The sequence below is a fragment of the Dendroctonus ponderosae genome, unplaced genomic scaffold (genome assembly GCF_020466585.1).
Source record: "Dendroctonus ponderosae isolate FM_Combo_2020 unplaced genomic scaffold, Dpon_F_20191213v2 Dpon_F_20191213_1, whole genome shotgun sequence".
Lineage (NCBI taxonomy): Eukaryota > Metazoa > Arthropoda > Insecta > Coleoptera > Curculionidae > Dendroctonus > Dendroctonus ponderosae.
In genome coordinates, this window is record NW_026017110.1 from 49,626,718 (window position 1) to 49,639,317 (window position 12,600).

The 12,600-nt window shown below is 34.4% G+C and overlaps 1 protein-coding gene across 5 annotated transcripts in view; it reads right to left on the bottom strand.

The window, feature by feature from the left end:
• LOC109547044 (lysine-specific histone demethylase 1A) overlaps window positions 1-12,423 on the bottom strand; it is a 235,562-nt gene extending 223,139 nt beyond the window's left edge. For 3 of the 5 annotated variants that reach the window (XM_019897716.2, XM_019897714.2, XM_019918264.2), the window contains exons 1-9: window positions 12,271-12,423; window positions 9,157-9,466; window positions 8,587-8,800; window positions 8,368-8,528; window positions 8,110-8,293; window positions 1,506-1,668; window positions 1,298-1,437; window positions 846-941; window positions 508-528 (exon numbers count right to left, since the gene is read on the bottom strand). In XM_019897716.2, coding sequence (XP_019753275.1) covers window positions 508-528; window positions 846-941; window positions 1,298-1,437; window positions 1,506-1,668; window positions 8,110-8,293; window positions 8,368-8,528; window positions 8,587-8,800; window positions 9,157-9,466; window positions 12,271-12,294 — 1,313 coding nt within the window. In that variant the 5' untranslated portion in view covers window positions 12,295-12,423. The remainder of the gene's footprint in view (window positions 1-507; window positions 529-845; window positions 942-1,297; window positions 1,438-1,505; window positions 1,669-8,109; window positions 8,294-8,367; window positions 8,529-8,586; window positions 8,801-9,156; window positions 9,467-12,270) is intronic. The other 2 variants (XM_019897715.2, XM_048661821.1) reach the window with 1 other exon arrangement.
• Between the last annotated feature and the right edge of the window lie 177 nt (window positions 12,424-12,600).

Sequence of the window (12,600 nt, forward strand, 5' to 3'; positions counted from 1 at the left end):
GATACCCTCTAGGTGATAGTTCTTGATTACTTTTTGATAAATAATTCGTTCTTATTGCGAAATAGGAGCACTATTTATCAATATGTAATAAAAGACATGAGGAAATTCTGTCAAATTTTTGATGCGAAATACCCAAAAAGAAGTTTCTAAAAACAACGAATTATTTCCAAGCCTGCACCCGTCAATTTTTTTGGAAAAATGGATATTATTCCACAACGGTTGAAATTTCGTACCCAGTTCATTTAACAAAATGACCCAAACATCCGACAGTGAACCCAAAAATGTAATAATACATTATTCCATTTAAAAGAAACGAGTAAGTACCTACTTTCGGTATAACCGGAAGTGGTACCGCCTTAAAAATATTTTAGATGAGTTAGCCCCAACATCGTTACCTTGTATTGAAATATTCAGAACTCTGGTAATTTTGGTTTGGCGAATACTTCTAGTGTAAGCTCCCAAAGACGGACCCTGTATTGGTATGCGGCCAATGAATGTTGATTTAACTTTGCTGTCCGATTGAACAGTCTGAAAATGTACTATATTTATTAAAAAGGTCGTGTTTGGGATGGTAAGAGCCGTCAAACAAGGCGTGATTCTTACTTACATTTCGAAAACGCAACAAATAACCCTTCTGGTAAAGCAAATATTAAATAGGTATACAGGGAGATTTTGTACAATAAATTTACTACTCAGCGCGAGTTAATAAATGTTCAAATAATTAAACAGTAACATTAAATTTTTAGACCAAAAATAAAATAAAAAATATCTATTTTCATATGGAAAACTTGAGCTCTAATTTGTTCCTGCTTTACCTAATTAGGCACAAAAGTAATAATACATACCTTGGTGGTGACGCTTCTAACTCGGCCAATTTGGCCTCAATATCTTTTTCCTCCACTTTGAGTTCATCCCATTCTCTAGCTAGAGCATTCAGGTCCCTAGAAGGAGAAAAAATATCGAATTAAGGACTCTTGAGATTGTTCATTTTTGCAAACATTTGGAGAACTTTATATGGAGATACCTTTAAAGGAAGTACAATTAGTTTATTTCAAAATAAAAAAAATTAATTGTATAAAGGAGAAAATTATTTATCGATTGGGCGTAATAAAATGTGGTTTCTAATGTGAGAAATTGACTAAAGCCGTATTCAGAATAATAGTGCAGGAGCAAATTTCTGGGCAAATAAACTGAAAGTTCTAATCGAAAAACGCTCAAAATCACAAAACTCTAGTACCGAAAAAAACAAATTATCGGCAAAATATATCTAAAAAGTTTATTCCTATATTTTTCTTACCTTCGACCGCTCCTGAACTCAAACTCCTGATCCAAATCCCTTTTGTCGTCAAGATCAGACAGTTCTTTAAATTTGACATGAATTTCTTGCATGGATTCCTTAATGCGTATACGGGAATTGTGATTTTCCTTCAGTTTGTCCTAGAACGGAAAACGAGCGACGTTAAAAATGCAGCAGTGTTCCACAACAAATTATCCGGAATATTTACTTGAAGCTCAATCACCGACTTCAGATGATTGATTTGCTTTTCCTTCACATGTTTCTCTTGAAGTTTGATGACCCATTCCAATGCTTGTCCCAGACTTACGGGCTTGTTTCCAGCATAGTTAAAATCCAGCTGATGCGAGAGGTATGATGTTGCCTCAAGCAGTCTGAAATAAAAAACGTACATTAGAAGAATACAACATCAATGCTAATTTTGTGGCGAAATTGAAAAGCAATTATTAGACGAGAAGAAGCTTACAGTTGATTAGAGGAATAATGATGATGAAATTATTTATTGAATATAGTGGTAGCATTAATATTCGTCCATTATTTACCATGAAGATAAAAACTTACGCGTTGAAATTGATTCTGTCAACAGTGAAAGAGTAAAACTTTGCAAGCTAATTTTGATGCTAAGCAGGTTCAAATATAAATGGATAAAAGCATAATTACTGCAGTTTTCCAACACTAAAAAAAGGTTGGTACCTTTTTTACCTTTAGATGCTGCATTTTTGTCATTACGAATTTTGGACAAACCCCCGACATTGAGAATTTTTGAAAAATCAGCGCTACTTAGACTACTATACTCTGTACTAGAAAATTTGCAAGTTGTGGTAAAATTTTCGAAAAATACCTTGCATGTACAGGGTGGTTTTTAAGTTGTTTCCTTGATATAATTAGGTTAATGATCAATTAACCGTGGCAATTCATTTTGTAAAAAATTTAAATAAATTCTTCCAGTTACTCTTCCATAGAAAACGCAAGGCCCATTATAAATAATTTCCGATAATACCACTTCAAGTATTCAATGACCAACGGGTTTGACTATTTGTTCTTATAAAATAAAGCTTGGTATTTTCATAATAATGGAAATTATGTCTATTAACAATTCCATTTTTATGAAAAGTTGTTTCACCAGAAAATAATACATAATTAAAAAAACATCTGCCTTCCCCAATTTTGCGCCTGACCCATTCACAACATCTAACTCTATATAGTTACATAGTCCTGGTTGTTAAGTTCCTGCATTAACTAGATGTGATATGGATGAATTTTATTTTTTACCAATATTTTTTGTATAGTGGATCTGCCGATATCTGTTTCATTAGCAATCATTCTCTGGGACGAATGAGGATTTTCAGTTACTTTACTACAAAACATCTTATTTACAACTATATAGAACAAAACGAGACGGACGGTTGTATGTTTGTGGAAACCAAAACTAAAATAGGACAAACACCGAGGTAGAGAGACTGGCAGTTCATCTGCAGGCACGGCAACACCATTAGCAATGCCAGAGGGGGAGCAATAACATTTTTAAAACGAAAAATCAAATTAGGCAAACCCTCCTTCTCTTAATAACCCCTTAAATGACTGTCTTCACTTCACTACACCTTACATAAACGACTATATTCATATATTCCTCGTATATATACATCCCCACTCAGACATCGAACAAAACATACTGACTAAAGCATGTCTCTACAGGTATTCTATAATCATTGGACACCTTAAACATGAACAGAAACAAGAAAATACAGTTAAACAGGTTTCTAGGCAATTCAGACTTTATTAAAAAACAAACCCCACCAACATTTCTGATGCCACAGAACTAAGACTCGACACCGGACGTATTACTCCACACAGCAAACCTCACGAATATTATAAACAACGTTAATCTAACAAATGAACTTGAATCCGACCATCTGGCCATAACGTTTGAAATTAACATCCAGCAAAAGCAACCTATAGTTAGTACAAAAGGGAATGTAAAAAAACTTGACTTAAACAAAACAGATATAGGAAAAGTCCAACGACAAATACACGAATACATTCAACTGCAGACAATTACACCTTCTATAGAAAATTGACAAGAACAACTGACATCGGCAATAGAAAATTTTTCTCCTCAAATAAGAACACATTTTACCAACATACTTTACCAAAATTTATACTGAGACCAATTAAACGAAAGCGAGAACTGTACAGACTATATACGCACACACAAGAAAAGGAATTAAAGACGAAACTTAACGAACTTAACAGAAACGTGAAGATATTAATAAACCAATACAGACAAGACCAATGACTGGAGGCATGCCAGGAAATAGAACATGACAACGGAAAAACATACTGGCAAAAAATAAAAAAAAAACAATCTCGATACAAAAAAACCAACCCGATCGGCATCATTAACGAAAATGGCACAGAACAAGACACCGACCAGGACAAAGCCAACGCATTCGCCAGACACTTCCAGAGGGCTTTTAAAATGTCAACTAACCCTAACTTTGACGACGAAATCTGGACTCTATTAAACGACTGGTACGACAAATTCTTTGACGGATACCAGCGACACATTTCCCCGAATTTTTGACAATGGGTACGAAGAAGCGCTTGCTCATCTGAAAAACACTGCACCTGGAAATGAAAAAAGTAAAAGCAAAATGCTGAAAAACTTAACTCCTCAGACCCACAAGCTTATACTAGACCTACTCAACAATTGCATCCAATAAAACACCATACCTGACGCCTGGAAAACTGGCATAATAATACCTATCCCCAAAAATGGACTTGACAACACACAAACACAAAACTTTAGACCCATCACACTACCCCCGGTAATAAGTAAAATGTTCGAACTCAGTATTAAAAACATACTTTAAGATAAAATTGGACAATACATACCACCGTATCAATTTGGATGTAAAACAAAGCATTCGACTATATACCCACTTTTCGTCTTAACCAACAACATACAAGCAACACACCGCAACGGGAACAAGACAGCGTGTCTGTTCATGGACATCAACAAAGCTTTCGACAGTGTCTGGCACAAACTACTATACAAACTGCATAGACTTAATACACCAAAATATTTACTATACACAAATAGAAATATACTGGAAAATAGACAACTGCAAGTTCGCATAGACAACACACTCTCCTTTTCTTTCCGCCCTGAACAAGGACTACCGCAAGGATCACCTCTCTCGCCGTTCCTTTATAACATATACTGTCACGACATATACAACCCCAACAAGCAGGACAAAAATAAAATAGACAACACGGCTTACATATTACAATACGCAGACGACACAGCACATATTGTACATGAGAAAACTACTGAGAAATCAGCTCAAAGATTTCAAACACTAACAAACAACACAATGACATGGTTCTATAAATGGAGACTAACACCAAACGCTTCAAAAAATCAACTTCTGCTTACAAACCACAGACTCAACGCTGACTCCCCTACAATAACTGCAGACGGCCAAACGACAGAACCAAAAAACTACGTAAAATACCTTGGAATTACAATTGACCAGAAACTTAAATTTACTAAACACATACGAAACATCAGAACAGAAACGATAAAAAGAACAAAACACTTTCGCTCACTAACATACAAAAACAAAGGAATTAGTACAGATACCGCGACAAAAATATACAAAGCGATCTGCAGACCCCTCTTGGACTACGGACATATACTCATGGCCGACGGAACAGAAAGGACAAAACGATACGTACAAACAACAGAACAAATTGCACTAAGACTAATAACACGAATAAGACACCCCCAAAACCCACTGCACAACCCTTCCAACCAACTGCTATACGAACGCACAAACATGACAAAAATTTCGGAGACTAATACACTTACAGACAAAATGGACAAACAACCCCCACAACTTAACCATACTGAATCCCCTTTGCCTAACAAGACAGACAAAACATTCCCGTCTTCGTTCCCCAACAGATACTTTACTAGAACACCTACAAACGCAACTGAACTAACGACTAAGACCTGTTTGTTTTGGAAGCCAAGAATTTTCTTTTTTTATTACTGATTAGTTGATACGAGTGTTAGGAATAGGAATTAATTTTAGGATAAGCTAGGCTAAGATACATATGTACTACACAAGGGCAGAATGACCGATTGGGTCGATAGCCTTTTTCTATAGGAAATAAAGATTATTTATATATATATGGAAATTATGTCTATTAACAATTTCATTTTTATAAAAAGTTGCTTCACCAGCAAATAATGCATAATTAAAAAAATATCTGTCTTCCCCAATTTTGCGCCTGGCCCATTCACAACATCTAACTCTATACAGAACATGTGATATGGATGAATTTTATTTTTACCAATATTTTTTGTATAGTAGATCGGCCGATATCTGTTTCATTAGCAATCATTCTCTGGGACGAATGAGGATTTTCAGTTACTTTTAATCAAACTGCCAATTCATTGGCCTGCGGTTCTCTTCTTTCGTTCGTTCTCTCCTTTTTATGCGGTTCTCTTCTTTCAGGAAAATGTTGATAATAAAGTCGCGTAGCGAGCGTACAGTTTTTATCACTAGCACCTAGTATAAACACTATATCCACTAATTATTCTTTAGAAAAATTCATATTTGTTTAAGAGTTTTTTAATAATATGGCTGACTTTTAAACTAGTCGTCATATACTAAATGTAAATCGATATGTCAAGATTGATATGTCAATAATCATCAAATTTTGACACGTATTTTTTGAATTCCAGAGCCACTTTACAAAATGTAACAACTTTTTGAAATGTTTAAATAAAATAAATTATAATTTGAAAACGGCTGATTTCACAGCTTAAAGTGTAAACGCAAATTTGTAACTTTGTAAATTGTCTATCTCATGACGTACTAATATACAGGTACTTCCATTTGAAAAACAAAAGTTATATTGCATTAAAAAGTTTTAGATTTAAGTCCACATTGTTAACAGTCTGTACAATATTGTACATTGTATTGATATTTTGGTTCAATAGCATTCTTAACGAATCTGTGGTGATTGGGAAGTCGTATTTTTTTGTATTTTTAACTGCTTTTTTTTCTTCTTCAATGAATTTTTAGATACCATGTTTTTAAGCTAAATTTTACTAAAATGGCGATAATCTGCCAACGTCGCAAGTAAGAAAAAAACAATTTACGGTGCATATGCAGCGTTTCAAGCTGCATTCCATGAGCTAATAAAAAATGGGTAGTTCTATTTAAAAAAATAAACTTTGATCTTGCCTCGCTTTTCTGAGACAGGGTGTTAACAACGTCATTAGATAGACAATTTACAAAGCTACAAATTTGCATTTACACTTTAAGCTGTGAAATCAACCGTTTTCAAATTATCAATTATTTTATTTAAAAATTTCAAAAAATTGCTACATTTTGTAAGGTGGCTATGGAATTAATTACATAAATGTCAAAATACGTGCCATAATCACGTGACGAAAAGTGCAACGTCTTATAAAATACTTGGAATTTCATAGCAAAAAATGCAATAAAACTGCATACGTCTATAAAATATAAAATTATACCTACAGTGATATTTTAAAATAAATGTTCAATATAGATTTCCGTTGACATTTAAGCAACTATTAATATCTACGTTTTTGAAATGAATCGCTAACGCAGTTCAAAACAATATTATTGATGCTTCGAAAAACAATTGTGATTCGTTTCTTCATGTCATCTTTTGTAGTTGGAGTTATTTTATATTTTCGTTTTTGACGTAAGCCCATTAAAAGAAATCCATTTTTGTCAAATCAGGTGAACGAGGTGGCCACTAAACCGATCCACCTCTCAGAAAATTAATTATTTAGGTACTCATGAATTTGAGCTGTATGGTGAACTGGAGCTCCATCAAGTATATACCACATTTTTTCCTTGATATAATTAGGTGAATGATCAATTGAACGTGGCAATTCAAATTTTGATACTTATTTATTGACTTCCATAGCCACCTTACAAAATGTAGCAATTTTTTGAAATTTTTAAATAAAATAAATTATGATTTGAAAACGGTTGATTTCACAGCTTAAAGTGTAAATGCACATTTGTAACTTTGTTGTCTATTGACGTATTAATGTCTATCTATTGACGTATTAATATACACGTACTTCCATTTGAAAAACAAAAGCTATATTGCGTTAAAAAGTTTTAGATTGAAGTCCACATTGTTAACACCCTGTGCAATGTATTAATATTTTGGTTCAATAGAATTCTTAACGGATCTGTGGTGATTGATTTTTAAAATGTGCGCACTTTGCGTCAACAACTTTTATATGAAACAATTTTTCGAAAGTTTAACACCATCGGAAATAATTGACTCTATCGCACTTAAAATCCACCCTATATGTAGGATTTTCTACTAGGAGGATTTCTACTAGCTCTGGTTGATTACCGACACTACAAGAACGGCGAGCGTCTTTTGGACTAAATGGACTTCTTTAAAATGAAATTACACGTCTTTTAACAAATTAGCGTCCTTTTTCTGTGAAAATTAAGCTTTTCTCTTGACATTTCCAAGATTTCAGCCGTCTAAAGTTTCGAGCTACAATCTTAAGTTGGACTGTTTCAAGAAGAAAATATCCTGATAAGGGATTTATGTATTTGCAAAGTTTTACTCAATCAATGTGTTTTTGTTGTACTTTCATGTGAAACCAACCCGATTACGGCCCCTTGAATTCAAGCGAAAACCTTCCAACATTTAAGGAACGAGATTGGAAACATCTACAAAGCGAATACGCTTGGATCAGTAGGTGATTGAGGTTGATCTTGAGTCTGTAATAATACCTATTGAATTCTCTCTCGACCATTTCATCTTTATCCTTATCGACTGTAATGCCACAGGACTGATACAGGGGGCATTTTTGCCTAATCCTATGCAGCTCCATATCAATCTGCTTGCTTAGCGTTGTTACTGGATTGCCTCCAAGGCCAGTTACCACCATAGCGCCCAGGTCCGCAATGTAGTCCCCTAAAACAAATAAATTGATCACGATTTTCACGCAAGGCCATTATCAAATTATAGCGGTTATAGTCAAAAGTTGCCTTTTCTAAAAGTAGCGATCCGTCCACCAACTCGGTCTCGAGATTCCAAAACGATAACTTCCAAGCCGAACTGTTGAAGTTGTTGAGCTGCTGCCAGTCCAGCGATGCCTGCCCCAATCACAATAACTTTGCCATATTTTTTGCTGGGAATTGGTTGCAATCTGAAAATAAATCTGGACTTTTGCAACTTCGCCCCTGTTTTTTTTTTTGGTTAAGTACCTTTTAAAAATCCCAAAGTTAATAAATCCGTTCCTCTCTAAAAACGCGTGAATTCTCTTGAGCAGCGGCAGGTCACTATTGAAGGGGGGCTCCATATTTTCAATGACATTGTCCAAAATCAACTGTTGTTTTGGATTATTCAGCCACATTTGGAGTATTCGGTTTCGTATATTCAAGTAGACTTTAATTGTTTGTAGAGCTGCACTGGCAATATCTGCAATAACAACTCATATCACCGGTTACACAATGATATGAATTAAATGAATGTAAGTTGTTGAAGAGAACAGAAATATTAAGAAAAATAAAATAAAACGTTGAAAGGTGAACAGTGGTTATAACAGATTAATTGTACTTTTGGTGAATTTTTTTGTGCTAATTGCACATTTTCAACATTTTTCATAAATTTCATCATCGAGTTAGTTTAAGTATAAATAAAAACTTTGAGTCATTGCAAAATGCAATAAATAAAGTTTAAAGTCGTTGTTTATGTTCAGACTATAATGTATCAAAAAATCAACCGTTTTCAGAGAAAGTTTGAATTCAGATTTGTGAATACTGTAAAACCCTAACCAGGAAAACTTGCAGCCTCTGTTGAAGTCAATTTGTCGAAAGGCATCCTGCTTTGAAAAGCAGCCCCATCAAGGCCGGAAAATAGTTCCTTAATAACCGGGTCATCAAGCTCCGAGTCAATATCTTGTTTATCATCATCTTTTTCTTTTTTTGAGTCATCTTTTTTATCTTTCCTAGTCGCATTTCCTTTGCTAGTGCTGGGGCCCGGTCGCTTTTCATTCACCGCCGCTTTTGGCTTATCTTGAACGTCTAGAGCCTCCGGCTCCGTTGAAATGGGTTTTTCCTCTTTCTCGTCTTTAATGTCAAAGTTCTAAAGCAAATATATTGGTTTTAATATGCACTACCATCCATACAAAAGAGACAATTTCTTCAAATATTTTTTTCAAACGATAGACACGCTATCTATACATTCTAGGTGCACGCGTTTTGAAAATTAACAGGCGGCTCAAAAGACAGCATACAGATCAAAGTGGAATAAAAAGTACTGAAGTCAAATATAATATAGAGAAGATACAGATATAGAGAACAGAACGTGATCGCATGCGCCATAAAAGCGGGTTTTTGAAACAAGATTTACTTATGGATAACTAACGTACATAACAGCGTACTGCAATTGCAATTAAGCACACGGATGATCAAATATTCGCTGAATGCGCTAAATAGAACTGTTAAATGAGGTGTTAAAAGCGAAGTAAAATGCACTGAAAATCAAACCAAATTAATTAAGTATCTAAAGAGTAAAGCAAAATAAGTCTAAGATTCCATAATCGCGAAGTTCTTGATTACTATGAAAACAGTATGTTGAGCGTTGGTCCAACACATTTTTAAACATAAAAATTCAGTAAACTTTTTCGCACATGAAGATTCAAGACGTTGATGTAAAAATAAACATGGGAGCAGACCGCGGATTCGTAACATCCAAAGAAAACCAATTATGGGTGGCGTGTGGGTTTAATTGATTTAATTAAAACATCGAACTCATTGAAAAACATTTTAAGCGTTTTTTGAGCGGTCACGATCTTTAACCGACGATTTCTTCCTTATTATTAACCCAACCACTTTATAAATGCATTTTTGTGACCTTCTTTGGAAATTTTTTCAAAGGTGGGGGTCAATTTATTGAAAAAATGTCTTGTATTTTACATCATTTTCAGCTCACGGACGCGAGGAATTCATGGAACTCATTGAAAAACCTGCTAGAAGTTTCGGTTCCGAAATAATAGACATTTTCGGCATATTTTAAGCGTTTTTTGAGAGTTTACGATTTTCAGCAGACGATTTCTTGCTTATTATTGACCCAAACTTTATTAATGCATATTTGCGACCTTCTACTTCTAGCCAACATATGGTAAACTACGCCGACGACACAAATTTAATCATTGGATGTAAAAATCTGCAAGACCTAACTTTAACGGCCGAGAAATTCTTTAATTTAGTTACAGTTCGTACCAAATAAACTTATTCTAAATAAATATAAAACGAATGTACTGCTGTTTCGAACAAGACAGAATAAAGTAATAGGGCCGTTACATATGGAGCTTGGTAAGAAGGAAGTAAATATAATGGAAAATGAAAAATTTTTAGGCATTCACATAAATGAACATCTTGGTGGGTCAGTCCATATAAACAATTTAAGTAAAAAACTAAACTCCATTTGTTATGGCAGTAGGGTTGTTAGTAAGTACATAAACGAAAACTCACTTAGGATATTGTAATTTGCGAATTTTGTATCTGTCCTTAAATATAGTACTATATTTTGGGGGAAAGACTGTATGATCCCGCGTATTTTTGTCATTCACAAAAGAATTATAAAGAAAATGAGTTACTTGCAAAGTTGTAGATCGGTCTTTAAGACCTTCAAGATAATCACGGTTTACAGTCTATATATACAAATGTCTAATGTTCTTATTTAGAAACAAGAACCTTTTTTACATTAGACAAAAACACAAGTATAGCACCAGAGCATTGGATATCGGTTGTATGACACATAGGTTATCGCTCACCGAAAGGTGTCCCCAGCATATGTGTATAAAATTGTTTAATTGTCTTCCAGCCAGAATAAAAGATATTTCCTCCCAAAAATTGTTCAGAACGGAAATTAAAAATCTGGTAATAGGTTTGGAACCCTATAGTTTACGAGACTTTTATCCCGATGTGTGAAACTGTGTGCCCTTTTTGACGTCATTTCATTTTGTTTTGTTTTGTGATTCATTCTGTGTTCATTTTGTGATTTGAAATAAAGCAATAGTATTATTATTATTATTATTCTTACGTCGAAAGGAATCGGTTGAGCTTAAAAAACACGCATGTGACATTTTGACTTTTTGCCGAAATTTTTCCAGGGGTCGGGGTCGATTGTTTGAAAAAACGAAAATGTTTTCAAAATGTCTTAAATTTTACATCATTTTCGATCACGGACGCGAGGAATTCATTGAACTAATTGAAAAACATGCTAGAAGTTTCAGATCCGAAATAATAGACATTTTTGGTAAATTTTAAACGTTTTTTGAACGTTTACGACCTTTATCGGCAATTTCTTCCTGATTATTGACCCAAACACTTTATAAATGTATTTGCAACCTCGCGGGGATCGATTTTTTAGTAATTTCGAGGCCCCCGACATCGTTAGGCGCTATAGTCCCCGTGGCCCCCCTAGATCCAGCACTGACAGCAGAATAGTACAAAATAACTGTTTTGAAAAGTTTAGAAGAGAAATGAACACAAATCGATAGAACACCTGAGGAAGAATACCAACACATTAAAGAGAAAAAGCGAATATGCGAAGGATTCCTAGAGAAGAAGGATGTAGACTGACAAGAATAATATAAGAAATCAAACAGAAAGGTCGCGAGAAAGTGGAATATGTCCCCCAAGATACAGACAATCCAAACTAACACAAATGTTAAAAATTCCATATGAAAGATGCGGAAATGGAGAAAAAACCCCAAAGGAATGGAGAATTCCTCATATAATTTCTAGATATAAATATCAAATCAATCAATCTCTAATCAAAGCTACACGGTACTATAAAAAATACTAAAATTTTGAGAGGCAAGACTTCGTCTCGGATAAAATAACCAAATTAATCCCTATTAATAAAAGTTGTCTTCTTACCTTGACTTTCTTACGTCGGCTCATGACTGGTCAGTTTTATAAATTCATAAAAGTTCGAAACAACCACAATAATTTCAAAAACGCGACACAAAAACCGGATTTGTTTATTTACGAACACAAATTACTATCGCCAAATGTTAGGTTAATTATCATAGTGGCAGCGTTATGAAGTTAGAAACTAGGAGGTCACTAGGCGCCCTCTAGGCACGGGACACGTAGGCACAATTTGTATGATATTTTAATTTAGAAGAGTATTTTAGGTAAAATATCAGACCTTAATCTGTCTTGTTTAAAATGGGCCCCCTTTATAGATAATAGTTTTATTGGCAA